At 45.9% G+C, this 22757-nt stretch overlaps 8 protein-coding genes across 8 annotated transcripts; 4 read left to right on the top strand and 4 right to left on the bottom strand.

Moving 5' to 3' along the window:
* Positions 1 to 635: 635 nt before the first annotated feature.
* On the bottom strand, positions 636 to 3037 carry PGRI_031370 (putative lipoxygenase; the record flags this gene model as incomplete). The annotated part of the gene is made up of 3 exons (XM_040790850.1): positions 636 to 1669; positions 1730 to 2658; positions 2712 to 3037. The coding sequence occupies 3 exons, from the start codon at positions 3035 to 3037 to the stop codon at positions 636 to 638; spliced, it is 2289 nt and encodes a 762-aa protein (XP_040647803.1).
* A 1308-nt stretch (positions 3038 to 4345) lies between these two features.
* PGRI_031360 (aspartate/glutamate racemase family protein) lies at positions 4346 to 5089 on the bottom strand (the record flags this gene model as incomplete). The annotated part of the gene is made up of 1 exon (XM_040790849.1): positions 4346 to 5089. One exon carries the CDS (start codon positions 5087 to 5089, stop codon positions 4346 to 4348), a length of 744 nt encoding a protein of 247 aa, XP_040647802.1.
* Positions 5090 to 6102: 1013 nt separating this feature from the next.
* On the top strand, positions 6103 to 7249 carry PGRI_031350 (Oxoglutarate/iron-dependent dioxygenase; the record flags this gene model as incomplete). The annotated part of the gene is made up of 2 exons (XM_040790848.1): positions 6103 to 6288; positions 6338 to 7249. 2 exons carry the CDS (start codon positions 6103 to 6105, stop codon positions 7247 to 7249), a joined length of 1098 nt encoding a protein of 365 aa, XP_040647801.1.
* A 1754-nt stretch (positions 7250 to 9003) lies between these two features.
* Positions 9004 to 10539, top strand: PGRI_031340 (uncharacterized protein; the record flags this gene model as incomplete). Its single annotated transcript, XM_040790847.1, has 1 exon — positions 9004 to 10539. The coding sequence occupies one exon, from the start codon at positions 9004 to 9006 to the stop codon at positions 10537 to 10539; it is 1536 nt and encodes a 511-aa protein (XP_040647800.1).
* Positions 10540 to 11395: 856 nt separating this feature from the next.
* On the top strand, positions 11396 to 12545 carry PGRI_031330 (Oxoglutarate/iron-dependent dioxygenase; the record flags this gene model as incomplete). The annotated part of the gene is made up of 2 exons (XM_040790846.1): positions 11396 to 11584; positions 11646 to 12545. 2 exons carry the CDS (start codon positions 11396 to 11398, stop codon positions 12543 to 12545), a joined length of 1089 nt encoding a protein of 362 aa, XP_040647799.1.
* Positions 12546 to 14128: 1583 nt separating this feature from the next.
* Positions 14129 to 15676, bottom strand: PGRI_031320 (WD40 repeat domain-containing protein; the record flags this gene model as incomplete). The annotated part of the gene is made up of 3 exons (XM_040790845.1): positions 14129 to 14734; positions 14788 to 15599; positions 15652 to 15676. The coding sequence occupies 3 exons, from the start codon at positions 15674 to 15676 to the stop codon at positions 14129 to 14131; spliced, it is 1443 nt and encodes a 480-aa protein (XP_040647798.1).
* A 588-nt stretch (positions 15677 to 16264) lies between these two features.
* On the top strand, positions 16265 to 17931 carry PGRI_031310 (tRNA-dihydrouridine synthase family protein; the record flags this gene model as incomplete). The annotated part of the gene is made up of 2 exons (XM_040790844.1): positions 16265 to 16414; positions 16471 to 17931. 2 exons carry the CDS (start codon positions 16265 to 16267, stop codon positions 17929 to 17931), a joined length of 1611 nt encoding a protein of 536 aa, XP_040647797.1.
* A 741-nt stretch (positions 17932 to 18672) lies between these two features.
* On the bottom strand, positions 18673 to 21422 carry PGRI_031300 (metallophosphatase domain-containing protein; the record flags this gene model as incomplete). The annotated part of the gene is made up of 2 exons (XM_040790843.1): positions 18673 to 19461; positions 19749 to 21422. 2 exons carry the CDS (start codon positions 21420 to 21422, stop codon positions 18673 to 18675), a joined length of 2463 nt encoding a protein of 820 aa, XP_040647796.1.
* Between the last annotated feature and the right edge of the window lie 1335 nt (positions 21423 to 22757).

Raw genomic sequence — 22757 nt, 5'->3', positions numbered from 1 at the left:
ACACCCATTTCTGGGCAATATAGACGCCTTGGTGTCTCATTTTCTGAAATTAGACCGGCAGAATAACTAAGATAGTTGAATTACTATAACAAGAATAGTCGGCCGCATAAGCGGCCTTGTGGCAGTCGTTTCAGTCGCCCCAGATATCACTTTGTTTAGTATGCTAGTTTTACGTGTTGATTGTACCTCTGCGTATGACGTAGCGATGCTAAATATGTCTTGTTGTGAGACTAGCAAGATCCAAGCTCTCGATACTTCCAGTACAGTCCATTCGGTCAATAAGTACAGTAGAGGATAGACTATCTCCGACAAGTTCGGCGATATGCCTAATAGGAGTAAAGCAACAAATAATACAAAAGTCGGACCAATAGCAATAAAGGACGAAGGAACAAAATAAAAAGAAACAGGGATCCCACAATAGTAAAAATGCCTCGTCGACAGATCGCAGACAAGATGCCGGAGATACAGGATGATAGGTTGGGCTTTATAGAACCACGCACATGGACACACGTATAAAGAGCATTAAACTGATAGTGTCAAAATTATTCGAATTCAAACTACGCCCAAGGCGGGGTGATAAATCAATAAAAGAAGCATGCTCGAGAGCGAAATGTGCAGCATGGTCACAATGGTACCTAAATCAAAATTGAGACTGCATTCCACTCTGGGCTCAGGACCTCATACGGGATGGTGTCCCAATCATCCGTGGCTTGCCCGTATCCCTTGAACTCCTCTTCGCTATCAGCAAGTGCTGTATAGAATTTTCCGGTGATTCTTGCAATGGCCTGGTCCTCCTCTGATGGCTTGTGGCGGTAAACCCGGAACTTCGAAGCAGCGTAGACAATCAGGCTCTCTTTATTGCCGGGTTTATAGCTCAGCAGGTATGGTGTATGGGACGCAAGAAGCCAATCCCGAGTACGATTCATAGGCAGGGCCTCAACAAGGTCTTTTTCGGTGTAGCCGAGCAGGTCATTCAGAGATGATGGGAGCTCGGTGTAGAGACAGGGAGGTTTGTTGACAACGAACGACTGGTAGTAGTTTTGTAGATAGTTGACCGCCGTGTGTTGAGGGGAAGCAATATGTATGCACATTGTAACACAATCAACTAGCTCCGCGAACGTGCTAATGGTTGGGAAGGATGGTAGATCTGCACCGCTGGGACTTCGCATCTCTGCAGACCAGGCCTGAATGCGTTCGTCATGAAGGACCTTATGATCGGCATCAGGCTGTGGGTAGTCTAAGGTGAGCATCTCTTGGACGTAGCTCCTAATCTTGTGCCACATGCTGTTGATACATCTGGCATAGGCGTAGTTGTGAAACTTTGGACTGTCGAGTTGTTCCGGAGGGAACCCACGTTGGCTGAGGTCTGCCGGCACGTAGCGTTGCTTAAAGTCGAATGTCTTATATGCGTGTCGGATAAACCTATACGCCTCTGTTTGTTTGAGCCCAATCAACTCAACAATGATATGGGGAACTAGAGTGTTCCGGGCTGCCGCATTGATCGCCAGGGTCTTCTGCCAGTGTGGATAGAGCAACCTCATCACGGGGTGGTTCGGGTCGAGTTGCCTGTTAGCCGCGACAATTGTGGCCTCTTCGATTAGGTGCGTGTTGGTGAGGTGCACAGTTACTTCATGTCGAAGCCAGTCGCTGCATTGCACGCAGGTTTTTGCTAGATTGAAAGGGATAAGTCAGCGCACGAAAAAGGGGCCTCAAAGGGTAGGGGATTCACCATATCTCCACGGCCAGTCATGGGATTCATCGATCATGTTCTCACTTTGCCAACTCTTCTCGCTTCCCGATCGGAGGTCTTTCCGTTTCATGAGTTCACGGTTGTAGATCGTCACAGATCTGTCCGCAGTTCCCCGCCAGTCAACAACAATAGCCAGTGGGTACAGTTGGCCTTTGTCATTAAGATAAAAAAGACAGACCGATGCGCAGCCATAACGATAGCTTTTTTCGCCTTTGACTTTCTCACCTGGATCCTCAAACGCACTCTTGATGACAGCACTCGGATCCAACCCAACAGCCTCGCGGAAGTAGCTGTAATCCTGCATGTATAATGACTCACGGCAGTTGTCCTTGAGATCAGTGATGTTCTGCTTAGCTTCTGAATCCTCCGGTGCATTTGCGGCTTGAATGAAGTGTTGTATCCAACGATCCGAAGCCAGCTCAATGGTTGTAGGATTAGCCCCTGTAAACTGCTGCTGGCAAAATCGGTTATCGCTGTACCAATCCTCCAAATCACCCACGTTGGGGAGATCAAAGATATCTTCACGGTGTGTGGATCCGCGAGCTTTCCTGTTATACGACTCCACATCTGCGAGTTTGGTCCCTGCATCGGGTGTGCCCATAGAGCCAAACCAAGCCCATGCTGCTATCTTGGCAGCCTCTCTAATGTATTGATTTGGCACAACACTAGGTAAGAGAGAGCTTAACTGAAGCAGGCGCATCTTGTTAAATATATCAGATGGCTGGAGTGTTGATCTCTGGGTCTTGTTTTTCTCCTCCTCTGCTGCTGGTATATTACCAGCAAGGTTTAGATGGGGTGGATAACCGTCTGAGCCATTTGTAAAAGCAAAGAACTTCTGTTTCTCTTCTCTGGACAGAGGCGATGGAACTAAAGGTTCAAAATTGGCGACATCCATGAAGGACATAAAGCTGTTGATCGTATTAGCGATATCCGAGGATCAAAATAGATAAGGGGTAAGTACCGCTGCTCTATTAGATCATAAGCTTTGGTGAGCGCTAGCTTGGTCCCACGATATGTTCCTTCGCGGATGGGAGACGGCCCTTGTTCATGGGCTTTCCAATGTAGATTCTCGGGGTTTTGACCAAACGACTTCTTCTCCCCGTCACTCAATAATTTGAGACTCCTCGGCAAAAGTTCAATATTGGCTAGTTCGTTGATGAATACACCGCTGTCAATGCCGTTAACAGCAAGCTGTTCAGGGTCCCTAGGCCATTTCCCCTGAACCTCAGGATGGCCAAGCACGACGCCGGGCGTTAGCCGGGTCATTGTGCTAGCGGTTTGACCCATGACTTCTGGGATAGTGCTGTATTGATTGGTAAACTCAAGGATAAAATTGAGTAGCAAGCCCGTTGATGATATCTTGTACAATATTCAAAGGATTGAATAGCGCCTTACTTCCTCGTGATGTCATGAGTGGTAATTGAAAATAATAGAATCATGAGATAATAGGAGATTATAATGGAGTTCACGAGGTCCCCTAGAAAGACAAATGCGAGGTGGAATATTCAGGCCGGATCGGTCTTGCACGCCTAGGGAGCCGCTGCAACAGGAAATGGAAAGGCTATTGTTCGGCACCATTTTGCATTCGTACTTCGGGGCCGGAAACGGCCGGTGACGGAAATGTATCTATATTTCTCCAGGCCTTTGTCTTCGGCTTATTGATCCGATCTAGACTCGGCTTCTTTAAAGCTTAGCCTGATCAAGCTAAAAATTCAAACCTTATCTTCTTATCCACATAGTAGATCCTCAATCCGTTATTTCTGCATTTGGCTCTTTTAGTGAATAAACTTCACTATAAAATAAAATACCTCTAACAATTAATGGAGATGGAGAGGAGATCAAGATAGTTGATTGATTCGGGGATAAAAAGGATAGAGAGGAAGAGAAGCTTGGCAAACAGGGTCACGTCAGGTGACCACGACATCTTGGAGTTTTATCCCGAGGGGTTTGCAGGGTTTGCATCTCCTTGATGGCCTCAGGCCTCACTTGTCCAGGGGCGGGGAATATGGGGTTTCTATTGGCTGAGAAGCGAGGCCTCCTGTGGATTATGTAATCTATCTGCATAACGTATTCGGTAAGCGAGCTGCGCGCGCAAGCCAGCTGCGCAGCCCAAAACACATAGTAAAAGTGATGCACTTATCATTTATATTTCAACAACCAACGTTTTTATCATATTAAATTTCTTGCCGATAGCAACCGATAAGCATTTTTAGTGTTATATAGCAGTTTCGCCTAAATCAAAAACATGCATTGTCATGGTTTCAAAAAATACATCCCTACATTCAAGAAATATATATTTATCGATCATATCTCTATCAAACACCTATTAAATTCCTATAAAGTCTAGATAATAGCTAGATGTCATATAAAATATATTAGGCTATAAGGAAAAGTTCATATACATAACCGTTGTTACAATATCATATTGTAATTTATCGCTTTTACTATGTGTTTTGGGCTGCGCAGCTGGCTTACCGAATACGTTAACTAACCTTGGAACTAGTTATAACGCGTTAGCTAGTACTATCCAATAGAAACCATGCGATCTTTTCAGAATCTCAGAGTGAAATTTTCGTATTCGACTTTTGATGATCCTCACTCAAACTCTGTATAACCTTTTGTTTCCTTAATCGTACTCCTTGGATAGCTTTCTCTGCTTTGCTTTAAGCTTAACTGGACAAGAGGTATGGCAGAAAAGACAGTCACAGGCATGGGATCAATAACCGGAATATCGAATCCCGAAAGTTCAAGCCGCTTTTTGATTTCCTCAGCACAACCTATAAAGCCAGTGCATCCCAGGATAATAGAATGTGCACCCATATCTCTCACGAGAGCGAGGGCATGCTCCGCTAACCTATTCGTCATTTCATTGACTTTGCCCTTGATTTCAAGCGATCGCATATCGATGGCATGACAACCGACAAATCTGCCCTCGTGACCGTATGCTTTAACCGAGTCTTTGATGATGGGAATGGACCCTTTCAAGATGGTGACGACCCCAAATGTATCCGCTAGACTGGCACATATGTTCATTGAAATCTGCGCCACACCTAAGACTGGGATATCGACAACTTCTCGCAGAGTATCTAAGCCGGGGTCACCGAAACAATCGATGACTATGGCATCGGCTCCTTTTTGTTCTTCTCGCTGGGCTGCCGCAATCAGGCCGGGGATTGCGAATGCTTTGTCGGCTCGAGATTCGACGGAGATTGGGCCAGTGTTCAAATTGACGACTGAACAAGTGATACCGTTTTTGCACAGTCCTTCTAGTTCCTCGCTTGACAGGTCGACTGGTGTCGATACAGGCTGAATGATTGAGATGCGCATATCGAAGATCATGCAGACCAGCTGGTTTCTGGGTCAATGTTCAAAATGGGTATTTCAGGTAGATTGCGATGCAATTGTGAATGCTGACCCCTAAAGTGCGAAGTCAAATCTGGTTGAAGTCTCGAGTCTCTCTGTGCATTGACCGGCAAGAGAGGGATACCTGACAATCGTTCTGTACTGGAAGCTTCTGGAGGAAAGTGATGTACACTCGTCTGAGCATACAGAGTGAGCCAGCAGGATACCTAGCAAAACTCAAATGCATTCAGCGGTGAGAATAGGGCGCATAGCATGCATTGCTATCACACAGCATTATTGACTAGTCGAAGACGGCTCGTATTGTGCATGCAAATTGATCTAGGTTTCCAATTACTCCGCACCTGCAGTAGTCACGATCTTTGGTGTACTCATCATTATTTCTGTATCTCGTTCAGCTAGTGAGATCGTAGATGAAATACCGTACAGCGATATATTACAAGGATATACCCTGCATGCCTAGCCATTCACGGCTTATGATGAAAAAATACAGTGGAGATGGGACTAAATTCTGCTTTTGTAGGATTTCAGCTCGTCATCTACAGTGTCGCGAGGGGTCTACATGTATGCCACTTGCAGATGACACTTCAGGGCTCGGAACTGAATGTTGAGTTAATGCGCTATTTCTCCAGCTTGGGACGGCCTTGCAGATAAACTTCATGAAGTAATCTGCATAGCACAGGTCATTTTTTGGCGTCCCGCGTCAGCACGGACTTTATTGATCACATGTCATGCATCAATGGAACATTGGTTCGGGCCCTGTATTGCATAGTAGGTGTCCATCCATCAAGGGCACGTTGTTGACCTGCAATTGTTGTGGAGGGCTACACAGACCGCCGATCGCAAGATTGATATTTTGGGCTAATTGCATTTGCATTTGCATTTGCATTTGACATCTCATGTATATAAGGAAGCTTTAATCCGAAAGTCAGGACTGGGCCATTGTTCACAATACCTTCCATTCAGTTTGTCCCTCAAGAGACTCCTCCAAGATGACCAAGGAATACGTCGAGCCTGCCAACATCCCTGTTATTGATTTCAGGGCTCTTACTTCTGAAAATTCTCAGGAGCGTAAAGATGCCTTGAACCAGCTTGATGAAGCTTTCCAAACATACGGCTTCATCTACCTGTCCAACCACAGCATTGGACAGAAGCTGGTTGATGAAGCCTTTTCTTGGGTATGGTCAAGTCCTAAGTCTATCATCAACATTTTCTAATAACCTATAGTCCCAGCGCTTCTTCCATTTACCGAATGAGGTTAAAGAGCTTTGCAAGCACAACACCGTTGCAGCTGATCACCGTGGCTGGGCAGCTGTCGGAACTGGCATTGTCACCCAGGATGTCTGGGACAAGGATGAAATTTCGAATCTGCGTAAAACTGCACCTGTTGAGCAGAAGGAAATTCTCGAAATGGGTAATCCTCACTCTAAGGGTGGCCCAGGCGAGTCTATCGTGAATCGTCTGCTCCCTGAGGACGTTTTCCCCGGATTCAGGGCTTTCCTTGAAAGGTGGTGGGACGCTTGTTTCAAGCAGCAGCTCCAGGTTCTACGAGCTCTCTGCGAGATCCTGGAATACACCGACCTGGACTACCTTGGCAAGCAGCAGGACCCCAGCCGCAGCCGAAACCATATGAGCTGGCTGTATTATCTTTCTCAGCCATTATCAACATTGAAGTCAGGCGAGAGCAACCGATTGAACACACATACCGACTTCACACAGTTGACCCTGCTATTCCAAGATATGGTCGGAGGTCTTGAGGTCCATGATTATAAGGCGGGAATTTTCCGACCTGTGCTTCCTAAGCCCGGTACCATGATTGTGCATATTGGTGACATGCTGGAGAAGCAGTCAAACGGCAAGTGGAAGAGCGCGTTGCACCACGTCTCTGCTCCTATCCATCTTAAATATGGGGATGAGACAACAAACGAAGACACCGTTGTTGAGCGTTTCTCCATGTCATTTTATGGAACTCCTCAACACGATGTGATGATTGAGCCAATTCCAGGATGCGAGGCAATTGGAAAATGGCGCACCTTGGAGTGGGAGCCCAACATGACTGCCGGCGCTTGGATTGAGAAGAGAGTTGCACTTGAATATGGAGATGGACAACAAGTGCCTCCGGCTGTTCCTGTTGCTTAGATGCGAGATGAAGATGTTCTTTTTCGGTTTTGTCGGAATCTTTCTTTTTTGTCCTCCACATGGCTTTCTCCCCCAGGTAGGTTTAGATGACTCGATATTTGGAGTCAGCTTTCATGGAGTGATAACTTGGTTAGAGGAAACACATTGCCAACAATAAACAATCGAATGAGATTTAGTCAACCTGTTACCACGCTAAAGAAGGTGAAATAGATTGTGATCCTTTCAAGTAGTGTAGTCCTACATTTAGTTGAAATCTTATATTTCCAACCTTTGATGTCTTCCTTGCTATGCTCATTCATGAATCCCTTACTATCTACGGAGTACAAGTCCTCAAATATAAAAACACCCAAGGATATGGGTATTATACAATATCTTTTGTCTTGGAATTAAGCTCACAAGGCACCCATAGATTGTTAACTTAGATGGTAACTATAATTCTATCCGATTCCCACCCTCTTTACAGATGGGCTGAACCACCTTGCCTTGTTCCGATCGGCACTTAATGCATGCCCCACAGAGGGGGTCACGACGCCAGGAAGCTGCAGGGGCAAGCAGCAGAGTTAGAATGACCCAATATGTCGATCTTTTAGTTCTTTGTACAGGACACGTCTGTTTAGCCAATTGAGTTTGATTTCGATTTGTAATTAATTGCCCCAGCCCTAGAGTGACGCATGTTCTATTGCGTATCACGATCATGTATACGAGTTGGACTTTACAACACTCTGTATTCAATGAGTGGATATTGAGAAGGAAAAAGAAATGGACTTGGGCGGAATTGAGACAAGCAATAAAAAAATATATTCCTATCCATAGACTTTATTACAGGTGAAGAGCTCCTTTTGCTTTACTACCTACGGAATATGTAAATTTCGGCTAGAAACCTATTGAAGGTGTTAACCACGAGGTTGGAAAGATGAGATCACTGATAGTCAATATAGATGGCAGCTGAGATTTGCCGTAAACATGGACACTTAAGCGGAAGGCATACCGACAATCTGCTGTTGTGGCTGACTGAGTCCAAGACAGCTTTCTCTGCATGCATGCTGCATCTCAATCGGTCCTACCTGGTTTCTGTTGTATGGGATCACTGACAGTCAATATGGATGGCAGCTGAGCTTCACCGTAAACATGGACACTTGAGCGGGAAACCTACCAGTAATATGCTTTTGTGGCTGGCTGAGTCCGAGACAGCTTTCTCTGCATGCATACTGCATCTCAATCGGACCTACCTAGTTTCTGTTGTGATACATCATGATTAAAGTAGTCACAAACTTTTCATACAGCCGATTAAGTTTCGGTGTTGTGGAATTTGACTTCCGAACCTGCATTTCTGCCCCGTATACTTGATGCTTGCGCTGAAGGCAATGATTTCTCCAAGTATCCCCTGCAAAAGGACTACCACTAAGCCGCTTAGATTCAGGGAAGATGGAAATAGTTAAGGGTTGTGGGAGCTTATTGATGAGCTATTGGCCATATTCAATTTTTGAATTTGGAATGCTCGCAACACGGCACGTAATCTGCAAATTTACTTGATACCCTGCGTCATTCGACTACCTCCCCTGAGTCAATTCTGCAATAGAGATTATTCCTTAATATTACTGGTACGGTATTATTCACCTCATACATTGGTATATGTGATGTCCGAATGCACTCAAATCTATAAAGACAATTAAAGACACCCGGGAAGCTGCCGGGATTTTGGCCATTCCAGTTTCAGTTACCTCATATTCTAGCCTACGTTTTTCTCCACAGATATGTCTATACCAACCGATATCGCCAACCTACTGATAGGAGAAGGTGCTAAGTTTTCAATTCACTTCGATGAAATTCCTCTCCGCAACGATGGACTTCGCAATGGCTCCAGATTTTATATGCTTTCCACAAATCGTGCCCTGAAAGACCACGAAGAAAAGGAGGACGACCTCAGATATCTGTCTAAGGGCAGACAAGGCGTCATTAGGCTAAAACAGCTACTTAATGCCCCTCATGTCATGAGAGAAAAAGAAAGCACAGCCCAAGATGAGGGGAAAGCTGTAATGCGGCTTGGGGAAACAACTTTAGTTGTCGATGAAACATTTGATGCGCAAACTATTCACAGTCACATCTGGAACTCATTCATGTCAATTGAGTTTCGCTTCCCGAAAGCAGATTTCACATCTCTGCAATATCTACAAACTTCCTGGAAGGGCCTCGAATCCGGCGATACCCTCTTCACCAAGGAGGGAACACCAACTTTCGAACAAGTATCCATCGTTTCTGGAGTTTGTCTCTTCAATGCAAGGCTTTTGGAAATGAGTGCAAGCAGTCCGAAAACTGGTGGTGTCGATGTTGATCTACTCAAGAATTCAATCCCAACATACAATGAACTGGACTATATTGCTCGTGCGTCAAGTGCCATCGCTGATGTGGCTGCCATGAACATCTTAAGGGCTTGGGAGCAGGGTTCTGGACAGCGACTTGAAATAAAACTTGACATCCCTAGCTGGCACTACTTCCATGCAGTAGCCACAAAATTTGCGTTAAAGCAATGTTCGAACACCGAAGTGTTGCAATGGATGGACGCTGTTAACCAACGACATGATCAGATCGGCCAAACTTTCGTGGAAGCCATCAGAGATGGGCTTGAGCAACGAGGGATTCGCGACAGCACCAGCTATGGGATTAGCATAACATCAAGGACAAATCCAGCTGCTGTTTTAATTCGAACAGCAATTGAGCATGAAGAAATCCCTTCATTGGGTTTAATTCTCGCCGCATTGGACTCTGAAGAAGACGGGTGCTGGAAACGATTCTACGAGATGATCCCGGCCAAGGAACGACCCTCGAACCTTGACCAGCTAGGTTATCTGTTCTACGTATATGAGGCAATCAGGCCGTCTCTCGTCGAAAGTCCAACACCAGTACCTCCGGCATCTGACAAAACTAAGAAAGTTAACTTGTCCAAGAAGGCATTGAAAAAGCGAAAACCTCGCCGCCTAATTATCAGCGTTGATGACTCTGCGGAACGACGCATTTACTCCAGAGCTCAAAGGATACTCAGCAAGATTCGACAATCTAGCGAAAAGCCTGAGACTTACTTGGTAGAGTTATACGTTTGCAGGAGGTTCTTGATCAATAGAAACGAAGACAGAGCGCGACTAGGTCGGTTAGATCCTCTTCCCGATGTCCCAGTTCGCACTGGTTCCCACCATGAGGCTATACTACCTCTCGATGTGGTGCGGCGGCTCTACGGAGACAAGTCTGCTCTCAATTTGCAACGATGGCTTCAAGAAGCGGGATTTTCGATTTAGAAATTAGATCAGAAATAAATTTCGTGGCTCAGGGATTCTATTGCCGTAGGCACTATGTTACGAAAACCAGGCCTAAAATAACTAGCAACTCGTCATACATAGCACCCGAGCGTACTGATTCCTTATACAAGATATGCGTGTCAATATTATCGCTTACTGTGATATTCCCGTCTTCAATTGCTATCTTTTCCAATGTAAGACCATTATCTGATTATTTTTTTCGAAATTTCTATTTGGCAAATCAAGAAGAGACGAATGTAGAGCTATATTTTATTATCTATATTTTATTACGGAGTAGATGAAAGCAGAGTAAGGTTCGGTGTTATTATAGAGCGAACAATCAATTCTATTTACTCCGTAGATGAGACTTGAATATAGTTGGTTTAGCAACTTAGATAGGTTTATTTCGCGCTTGTCCTAAGGTATATATTTGATCTATCGAGAACAGCTCCATGCTATGTAGTTGCATCTGTAGTGCAACTGCCTGCTGTGTGACGAATCCATAAAAAGTGCTCGAACATAACCTGCATATTTGCACATATTACTGTATTTTGACGTAACCTTCCCTAGTCATGACTTTGACCCAGCACATATTGGTCATGTTACTCCCATAGCACGCACAGAGTATATGACTATCCAATAATATTATTCTTCTGTGCATATCAAGCAGCACTTCGAAGAGAAGTTGCTATATCAGGAGCGAATACAAAAGATTGCCGTACGACCCGATACACGTATGTAATACTTATGTTTTCTTATTTAAAATAATTTCGCTCGCTGGTTGTTCAGCCTTCATTCTATGGCAATTTGATACACCTGTCAACTCGTTTTCTATCTACCACAGTGGAAAGTCAAAATGGTCGGCATCGAAATCGTGGAGCCTGCAGAAATTCCTGTGATCGACTTCCAAACTCTCTCAGTTGGCACTCTGCAAGAGCGTAAGGCTGCTCTTAAACAGCTAGACGATGCATTCCAATCGGCTGGACTTATACATCTTTCCAACCATATCATCGGCCAGGATCTTGTAGAAGAGGCATTCGCATGGGTACTGTGCTCCATCTTCATCTTTATACATCACCATCCTCTTCATTTACTGACCTATACAGTCTAAACGCTTTTTTGATCTACCGGATGACGTAAAAGGACTAGTTCGTCACCCTCATGACGCATCTGACCACCGTGGCTGGGCGGCTGCTGGCACAACCGTCTCAAGTCAAGGTGTTTGGGATCAAGAGGATATCGAGCGCATACATAAAACTGGCCCAGTGGAAAGGAGGGAAAACTTTGAAACAGGAGATCCCTACCCGAGCAAGGTCCCAAACCCTAACTTCATACCGAATCGAATACTGCCTGAAGAGATATTTCCTGGCTTTGAAGCATTCACTAAGAGGTGGTGGGATGCATGTGTGGAGCAAGAGCTTCAACTTCTCCGGTACCTCTGCGAAATCCTTGATATTCCGGACAAAGATCTTCTTGGGAAACAGCAAAATCCGCACTTCAATCGCAGTGCAACCGGTTGGAACCATTATCTATCGGTACCCGCCCGATCTCTGACAAGTGGACAATCTACTCGTCTCAATGCTCATACAGACTATGGGCAATTGACTTTACTGTTCCAAGATACGACTGGTGGACTCGAGGTTGAGGATGAAGAAGCCGGCATTTTTAGGCCTGTGCTCCCTAGACCCGGCACGGTCATCATCCAGATTGCCGATATGCTAGAGAGACAGTCTAATGGGAGATGGAAAAGCGCCTTGCATCGGGTTACTACCCCTCATCACCTAAAGCACAGCGATGTAGGTGATGGTGTGTTGGTTGAGCGATATTCGATTGGTTTCTTTATTCAGCCTGACTTTGATCTGGTTATAAAACCTCTTCCGGGTTGTGAGGCTAAAGGAAGATGGTCATCACTGGAGTGGGAGGATGAAATTACTGCCGGCGAGTGGCTGACTAGGAGAGTCGCCCTGGAATATCAACACAAGGAATCATCCAAGTCCGCAGCATAGTGGGAGAACTACATGACTTCATATCAATCTCAGTTTAGGGAAACCTAATTGAATTGCTTTCGGGTTTGAAAAAAACTAGTTTGTGCTTTTCAAACTACATCTAACAAATTAAAATTCAGTAAAAGCCATAATATACATAGTACAACTGCTGCTGTGTAGTCACTTAGCACCCACGATCTTGTCATAAGTACCTAGGTAGTTCGCCGCCTGCTGAGTAAAAATCATTATTATTAAAGCCTTGCCTGATCACTTCTAACATAATGTTACCTAAACTTAAGGTGCAGAATTTCTTCGAGCTCCTCTCTTCAATGTTGAGAGGAGACACTTGATCTTCTGGCTTTGAAATACTTTTTCAGTATGGTATTACATATTTCAAAGGAATGCAGTTAATTACAGTGGGACCCCCAATATTTCGGAGGTCCCACTGTAAATATAGGAAAAGCTGCCACCTGCAAACTACCAAGGTAGAAATTGATTATTACCAATAAATGGTATTAGTATCACCGGCAAGAAAGTGTGTGGCGTGCATGCATTATTAGCGTCCCTTCCGCCCGAGCTAGCAAGACAGTGTATGTGAGGAGCCGACGAGTCATACAGGGAACATGGGGTAGCGGTGCTGAGGAGCTCGGTGAATAAGGCCAATGAAAAAAATGCCTCAAGTACGAGGTGTAGGAGAATGGAAATCGAAGAAGAAAATAGGGTTGTTAGATACTATGTACTTAGGGAAGAGTAAGGGATTGCATAGAACGACGCGTAGGGCGCACATAGTGGCGGCTAATGATTGATAAATGATTGATAGACCTAAATAGGACTAGTTCTTTCACCCAAAAGGTCCGATATGGTGTAGTGGCTAACATCGTCGTCTCTCACACGACAGCCGGGGGTTCGATTCCCCCTATCGGAGTTTCTTTTTGTTTTGCGGCATGGTTTTTCATATAACTAAGATAATTAGTTTCTGGTTGTTGGAGGTTTTGCTGCGTATATAAACCAAAGCTCTTGAGCTATAGTTGTACTACTCCTTTACGAAGGTGCATACCTTGGCGTCCCTATCAAGCATTGATCGGCATTGGCACAAAGGAGTGGCAATATACTCAGTGCAAGCCGTCAACTTTGTCGCGCTACGGAGTATTATGGGAAGAGCAATTCACAATAATATGGCATGGCTACCGTGAATAGCTTCCATATATATATTCGTCTATGTCTCTTGTCCACGAAGAGGCAAGAAAATAAGTCAACTTATGCAGTCAGATTACATCTTCTTTGGGGCACTTATTTTTGGAAGCAAGAGTAGCAATGTTCCTGAGGGACACTTTGGCGTAAACCTGGGTTGTAGAATATAACTAGAATGCGCTATTATATGATGTGTACAGATGTTAAGGTGATATATGCTAATTCCATTTGAGATCAAATGTTTGGGACCTTCATATGCTATCAAGACCTCGGGATATATATCTGACCCACATTCAACCCCTGCATGCTTTTATGAAAACCAACCCGGATCCACAAAACTACAAGAACTGACAAAGTGCACAGGGAACAAGCATTTCAGCGTGGCAGCGAGATAAAATGTATTGTATTGGCTCTTATGTCCTAGCTAAACCCTCGCCCGTCTTGCTGCTGACTGAGTTCAACACCTCAAACTCAACGCCACCTTCATAGGAAGACAAATATCCAATAACATGTTGTTCCGGTGAGCTAAACCAGAATGGCGAGTCTGTACTCGACCCTGCCACCCACCTCACATCATATTTTCCGCTCTCGGTCCTCTGAACAGGAACCCGAGCAATCAATGGATGACTCTGTGGGGACCACCATCGAATAACAGGCAAAGTATGCGTGATAGTGTTAATCAATAGTTGTGGTGTTGAAGGATGCCAAACAATCTGTCGAACGGGTTGTTCGTGAACTAGAGCTGATTCAAGTCGTGGGGTACCCTCTAGTGACCAAATCCAAACAACATTCTGCCGTGCAGTGTCAACAGTTGCAAGGAGGCGACCGTCTGGGCTAAAGGTCATTGTCAAGACGCCCCGCGGTGGCCCTGCCGACTCGGGACTCATGCTTAATGCAGAGGAGCAGGATGTCTCGGCATATTCAGCGTCCCCTACGGCGCTGGTGTATCGCTCGCGCCAAATATTGGGATATTGTTGGTCTGTTTGGAAGACATGGGAGAGTGTTGTTGCAGACGAGAACTAGCGGAATAGGATTAGGAAATAGTGTCGCACATATTTAGAGGACAACTTACCGTGCGAGTTCGAAGCAAGTCAATATTTCCGTTGACCTTTCCCACGGCCAGTATTTCAGAAATCCCCTGCGGAGGAGCAGGGCTCCATTCAATCTGTTTCACTCCGAGATCGAAGGAATCGTCCACCCCAGATGGTCCGGAATATGTCCTGAAAAGCTGACCGTCCGCTGTGAATACCAACACTTTTGTGCCTGCACTAGCTATGTCCCATATGGCAATCCATTTTCCATCCGGGCTCCATTTCAGTCCTTGTGCATCAATGGTTGGAAGTACGGCTTTGTTGACGAGCTCGTATGACCGGGGCTCATGGATAGTCAGTAGATCTGAAGTCTCCGGTTTCAATAGGATAGCAAGATGCCTAGTCGTTGTGCGATAGCCATACCCGAAATTGTGGGCAAACTTTGGCGTTTTAATGACTGAGCTGCGCCCGGTCTCTAATGAGTGAACACTGAGTTTAGTATTCCATGCATGAAATACAAGAACTTCATTCTCATCGGCTCCAAAATCGACGGCTATTGTCCCTGGCTCGATGCTTTCAATTTCGGCGAATATTTCGAGCGGAGTGAGCTGCCAGACGGATATTCGGCTGTCATTTGCGGAGAGGAGCCGCCGCCGAGAGGCCATCTCATCTTCTGATGTACCAGGTGAACTTCTCAAATTAAAGTATTTGAGTGATTTGAGTGGACTCTCTTTGATCCTTGCGATCTGTACCTCCTTGTTGTCCGAAGATACATTCGAGTGAACAACTAGGCCCTTTCCACTCACGTGGGCAGCATATAGCCCATCTTCAGACAAGCAAAGATTCAAAGTGGCTAACGACAGTCAGATTCGAGTACAAAAAAGGTTTCAGGACTGTGGAATTACCTCCTGGCCCTGTTGACGCGTCCATTGTTTGTAGTAGAGAGATGATAGCAAAGTCAGCGTTTAAGAAAATACCATGTCAAATTCCGGGGATCAATGCAGTAGCTTCAGAATATGATTCACTTGTCACAAAAAAATCGCACTCAAGCACCAGAATATGTATTGTTTTGAGTCCAGATTGCCCATTGGAAGATTTCAGGGCCTGCTTGGTCTCCAGGGCATTTATATCGGATTATGTAATCGACCCACAAGTCCAATTTGCAAGACAAGTTGAGATTGATCACGTTGTTGAGGTGTATGAGAGAAATGAAATATGACAAGATTAACTTGCTAGCATCAAATGCAAAGTTCGAATTCTCCAGTGACACAGGCTCAACGCGTTCGCAGTTTCTAATCTCCAATCCCCCGCGGCGATAAGATAAACCGGGAAATAATAATTCCGAGTGAGATAGGGCGCTTTTCGCAAAAGTTGTTTCTTCACTTTGTTGCGACTAGAGGCGATCAATCACCATAACCACGTTCTTTCCTTCCAAGCGTCAAGATAGGTATCTTGAAGCCCTTCAGCCCTTTGCTGGGCCGATTTTGTCGACACTTTTCCCGGTCCAACCTCTCAAAAATGGCCTCCGAAACAAACCCACCGCAGAACATTGAGCAGACCTCCGAGGCTACACCTCAGCCTAAGGAGAAGCTCTTTGGAAGAAAGTTTTATGAAAGCATTGGCAGCCCAAAATATGTTGTTGCTCCAATGGTTGATAGGTCCGAATTTGTGAGTTTCCCTTCCAAGTAGCGACATATCCAGACCAACATTAATGTTTCCCAAAGGCGTGGCGCATGCTCACTCGATCCTTCATGCCACCAAACGACCCGAAGCCTTTACTCGCATATACCCCAATGTTTCATGCACGTCTATTCGGCGAACAAGACAACGTCCGAGCCAAACACTTCCAACCTACCCGCAGCACCGTCGGTGGGAGCAAGGATGAAGTGTATCTTGATGGAAATCCCGCAATTGACCGGCCACTTTTCGTTCAATTCTGCACGAATAACCCAGATGAGTTCTTGGAGGCTGCCCGTCATGTGGTACCCCACTGCGACGCCGTGGACCTGAACCTTGGCTGCCCACAGGGTATTGCGAAAAAGGGACACTACGGAGCTTTCCTCCAAGAAGACTGGGACTTGATCTATAAGCTTGTGAATCGGTTGCACACTGAGCTCCCAATTCCAGTCACGGCGAAATTCCGTATTCAGGAAACAAAGGAGAAGACCTTGGAGTACGCAAAAATGATTCTCTCCGCTGGTGCCAGCATCATCACCGTGCATGGTCGCAGACGGGAACAGAAGGGTCACAACACCGGAGTCGCAGACTGGAGCTACATCCGTTATCTGCGAGACAATCTACCCCCCGATACGGTAATCTTTGCCAATGGAAACATTCTTAACTACGATGACATCGAAACCTGTCTCGAGGCGACCGGGGCCGACGCCGTGATGAGCGCCGAAGGAAATTTATCAGACCCGTCTATATTCAGCAAGCCACCTCCACCCGGTACCGAAGGGAGAGAATACTGGCGGGGGCGAGATGGAAAGGGTGGCTATCGAGTCGACGCCGTCCTGCGACGATACCTTGATATTATCTATAAATATGTTCTGGAACAACCGGTTCCGGAAAGGAAGCCGCTTTATCTTCCATCCGACCCGGTTGATGAGTTTGCAGAAACCATCGACACCGAAGATAACGACCACCATGATGGCCCACTCAAGAAAAAGCAAAAGCGAGGCAAGGCCGAGAAGAGCAAGAAGTGTCACTCTCCCAGCCTCGGTTTCATGCAGGGTCACCTCTTCCAAGTTTTGCGACCAATGGTCGCAACCCATACCAACGTTCGGGATGCTCTTGCCACATCGAAACCAGGTGACATGGCTGCTTTTGAGCACACCCTGGCGCTCCTCGAAGAGGCCATCAAAGCTGGACTTAAGGAGTACGAGGCCTCTCCTGAGAAGTTCGAAGCGAAACCTGATGAGACCCTGAAGGGATCCAAGGCAGTTATTGCGGAATATGGAAGGCCTTGGTGGATCTGCCAGCCTTATGTCCGTCCTCTGCCCGAAGAAGCATTCGAAAGTGGAGCGATGCGCGAGAAGGGCACCAAACCTCCCGCCAAGAATGAGAGCGAAGAGAAGAATACCCCTAAGGAGACTGAAACTCCTTCTGAGGGCACTGTCACGCCAGGTGATGGTGGTGCTATTACTGCCACCAGCATCACGCCCGATCCTCTCGTGAGTGGATAGGAATGTGAATATTTGATGCATTAGTCTATATGTCTTCTTCTTTGCCTTCGCCCATCGTTAACAAGTGTAAATATATAGAAACCCTCAAGGTTAGATCCAGCGCCCTGTCTGCATAGCGTGTTCGGAAGAATCCACATAGAGATAATTGGCTTTAAGTTCAAAGTTCAAATCAATATCAAATTTACTGTAACAATACGAGTTTAGCACCACTATGTGAAGGTGCAGCGCGGCCAAGGGTCAAATAGAATTTTTCTTAAGGTTTCTAAGTCATACCGCAGGTTTGGGGTTTCCTACTGAGAGTTTAGTAGGACCCATCCATCCAGACGCATTGCCTTCCTTGGGCCAGTATAAGACTTACCATGTTATGAGATCGACCATGTAGGCTGGCAAGATTGTGAATAACTAAATAACGAACCCGTGAAATCCGCCTTAGCCCATAAAAATTACGCAATAACAAAGCGCAAGGGCGAGTTTTGCTTCTCACACCGCTGCTGGAAGATCGAGGTCGACAACCCACGGTGGTTGTATCGAAAGGTTCTGGGAACCCTCGAATGCGGCGTTGACAAAAAGTGTTTCGGAGCCCCGTTGTAGAGGCTTGTGATACTCGGAGCAAGTACTTATGCTAGAGCACTCTGGGGGATCCCCTTTGCCTTTGAGGCTGGCGAGTCGGGATATGAGGAGAGAGTGTTCGTTGTCAATATCAGTCAAATAAGAAGGTTCTGGGCTAATTCCCTGGCGCCATCAGACAAGCTTGGCACCCCATCCTTCGTGGATGTGACCAAAGCAATGCATTAGGGGTCGAGGCTGGGCTCGAGCTATAGCTTTGAACAGATGTGGACAGCCGGCGCGCTCGCCAGACAGTGTGTAGTCCATGATACCCTTTGGCGGTCCATGTGTTATCACAACATCGACGTTGTCGATTCGAAAGTCGTGTCCACGGTCAGGGTGATGCTGAAATCCCCAATCGCCAAGCGATGGGGTGTATGGGCTAGCGTAAACACTCAATATGGCACCATTTTGCAAGCGAAAGGAATGGATACCTTCATCTAGAAAAGTGATACCCGTTTCTTTCTTGTTGAATAACCCAAGAGCTTCTTCGTAGTCGCCATATACCTTTCGAACCATTTGAGGATCCAAGGGTTGGGCTTCTGCGACCTTCCTCTGGAAAGTTGGGATGTCCATAGTAAAGTCATGGTTTCCAGCGATCACTAGTTTAAGAGGGGCATTTACGGCTTGTAGGAAACTGATCGAGGCTTTGTACTCGTCGATTTTGGATTCTGTAGTGAGATCGCCGCAGTGAATCGCGACATCCGCATATTGGCCCGAGACGAAGCTTGGTGGACTATCAGCCCCATGCGTGTCGGAAACGACTAGAAACCGAGTCTTGATGTTAGCTGCAGTCTCTGGCACCCTGGCAAATTCGATGGTAAATTCGTGTTTGGTAAAGATGTAGAGTCCACGGGTGGGAAATAGGGAGATGTGTAAGGTTTCAGGTGAGCTCACCTGGGCACCATGGCTCGAAAACGACAACTAGGAGCTATTTCATAGTGATCACACATATTCAAGTTTATACTCTTTAACCATTTAAGAGTCACAGAAACTTCTTCGACAATTTCATTACTATTCCTTGCCGTTACTCTTTCTGTACAGATGGTAGCTAAAAGGCTCTATTAGCACATAATTTGTTGAGATCCAAAACCAACAGACAAGAGATATCATCCATATTTGAGGGCGAAACTGAAATTCCGTGTGGAATGTCTGAGCAAGTCATGTAGATGGTTTTGGTTTCTCCTTGATGTTACCACTTCTTCTCATACTCCGGTGAGCTTTGATTCCAACGATTTTGACAAATTCCGAGCTACCACGAAAGCCATATCGGATTTTCGTCCGAGATATTGAAGCGCACGGATTAGGAAGTCACAATTTTGCCTTAAGCCCTCAATGTACACATGATCTGTGGTAATATCCAAGCTTTCTAGCAAGATGTATCCCGCTTTGGCAAAAGAATGGATTAGCACGGCTGTCCACGGTTCGACCAGAAAAGCCACTTCACTCAGTGAATCATGGAAATGACGGTCCATGAACGAGTCATGTCCTTGTATTGAAGCTCGAGCGAGTCCGGCGACTGCCAAGGCATTATTTGTTCGAAGTGTAGCAACCAAGTGTGTAGCTTGTCGCACCTCGCGTGCAGCATCAGAGCCGAGCCTGGATTTATCAATGCTTTCCAGGATGTCCGCGAAAAGCATCGCGGCGAGGTGCCAGTGGCCGTCCAGGATGACATACCACGACTGTATGCGAGAAGGAAGCATTTCATGATTGGTAACGCAATCGACCATGAAACTCTGGTATGTGGAATCCCAGTGTTGGCAGACTAGGAGGGCCTTCTTGATAACATTTTCAATATGATCGGGACTCGCGTCTCGGTAGACCAGAGTTTGAAGCTGTGTCACTCGGCGGTAGAGAAGTACTTTCACAGGAGTCGCCTCCGAAAGTATAGACGCAGCTTCTTCGTACGAGCACGGCCACCTCGCCTGGACCTGACCCGATCCCTGACGTTCCATTGAAGAGCGAAGAAAAAGATCACCCCACACATCTAGTTTCCCACGTGTCTGGGGGGTTGGAGTACTCCAGTGATCCAAGTCAATCTGATCTCTAGAGTTAGATAGTGGCAGTGAGGCCGATGAAACTTGACTATCCTCATCTGACACCACTAAAGGACGCTGATACATTGCAGCACTCAAGGTATCAAACATAACACCTAGCCAAAACATGAGATCTATTGTAGTGCAGTGTTCTTGGCTGGTTAGAAGTGGATCGAGTTGCCGAGGCTCTGGCGGCTGTTGCATCCCTAGACCGTTCGTCGTTGTTGGTTCTATCGACCCAAGCTCTCTCACTTTCGGGGCAGCCTCTCGTTGCAGTCTTCTGAACTTGTGCCGGAAAGTGAAAATCTGGCGGTTGGCGGTTTCAAGAAATATTGGTGCGCGATCGTTCTCCAAAAGCTCGCCCAAGCTTGCGTCCTTTCCTTTGTCTAGCAGACTTTGCGTCAAAGAGAAGATGATGTTTGCAAAGGCGACGCGGAACGATGGAATACTGCTTGAATGCTCCAAGGCGTGTCGTGCTTCGTTCCAGACTTTCTCTCGGATCAATCTCTCATCATGGTCGGTTGTTAAGGGGACTGATGCACCGGTACCCTTCCGTGCATGTTGCGTCCATTGCGATGCGAAGGCCATAATTGCTAGATGAAGCGCTCGAGCTGCCTTCGTATCTTCCTCCGCACTCAAAGCTCGGCCGCGTATTGAGGATGATACACGATCCAGCCGGCACACCCGAATACACATTCTGTTTGACCAACTTGGACCCCATTCTTGCCTCTCTTGACGAGGAAGCAATTGATTGATTGTGTCGCTGTAAGGGCAGTTGTGCTCCGTCAGCCAGCAAGACAAGGCATTCTCCATACTGTCGTGGTATATGCGGATCAAGTTGCGTGACATTGTCGCACGAGCGTTTTGCTTAGCTGTGTTTTCGGAAGCAATGGAAAAGTTCAATTGCGGTTCTCGGTTTAAGTTCCACTCAGACCTAGATTCTGATAGGTATTTGTGTCGACTCTGTTTCAACGCTGGAACTGTTGATACAAGATAAGGGGGTGCATATTCATGTTGTGGTAACAAGCTGGATGTCCCCGCGACAGAACTTGATAATTCGAAGTATTCCGCCTGGCCGTCGGACCCCTCGGAAGATTCTGGAGAGCGATATGGATTTGAGTTGTTAATTTGCAGATTATATGGGATGTTCATCTCCCAAGGAAACAATTGAAACTGGCCATCACTTAGATTGTGTAACGGGGGTGACTCGAGAAACTGATTATCTGTTCGCAAAGAAGACGAGGACGATGACGGGGCATAATCTGACGCTTCTAGGGAGCTAGGCAATTCGGGCAATTCTCCGACATCGGCAGGATGCGTTTGTACGGAGCGCAGTATCTCATCAAGAGCTTCGTCATTAGAGCCTGCGATAGCTGTGCCCGTGTTGGACTTGATTCGTTTTCGACTTCCTGTCGAATTGTGTTTCGAGGAGATCCAATTGAATGTACACTCTTTTTTCCATCGTGTACAGTTTGAACAAGAACTGAATGCACTTCTCTCTTTCTATGGACAGTCAGCATCTGTAAACAACACAGAGACATGTTTAACAAACAGGTGCATCACAGCCTCTCTTCCCCTTGCGACAGGGATCACAACTATGAAGTTGACGTCGGCGGTCCATGTTAAGGAGTATAGGTTGAAAGAAAGAGTAGAAGAATAATATTTGGGGGAACACGTGAACATTTGCGGAGTAAGTTTTGAGTGGGGTAAAAAGAGTGGAGAAAATGAATTTCCACGGGTCAAGTCCGAAAATATTTAGTTCCTTTACTTGACTTCTGCTTTTATTAAGGATGAGATGAAGTAGATAATTTATACTATATACTATATAAACTACTCAATATATATTATACACTGCACCATGTAGATCGTTGTTACACAGCACAACTTGGCACATTTTTGGCCCGAAAAGGAAGAATCGTCCAGCCAATCGTATAAAACCCCTTTTATGGTCACCGGTTACTGAAACCTCACCAATTTATTTTCGAACAGAATATAAGGTTTTGTGCTATTATCCCTGCTGTTTGCTTTGGACTTTTGCTAGTCTAAACTACTGAAACCTTGGCTTGCTAGTTTATTTGCTAGATCTGCAGGGGTCCACTTCATAGATTCCACAATACAGAACTATCCTCCATCATTCCTTTGTCTCTGTATGCTTCACACAAGGAATTTTGAAAATGACGCTAA

This window comes from Penicillium griseofulvum (genome assembly GCF_001561935.1).
Source record: "Penicillium griseofulvum strain PG3 chromosome Unknown contig_80, whole genome shotgun sequence".
NCBI lineage: Eukaryota > Fungi > Ascomycota > Eurotiomycetes > Eurotiales > Aspergillaceae > Penicillium > Penicillium griseofulvum.
The sequence above is the reverse complement of the archived record's forward strand: the minus strand, read 5'-3'. Positions and strand labels throughout refer to the sequence as shown.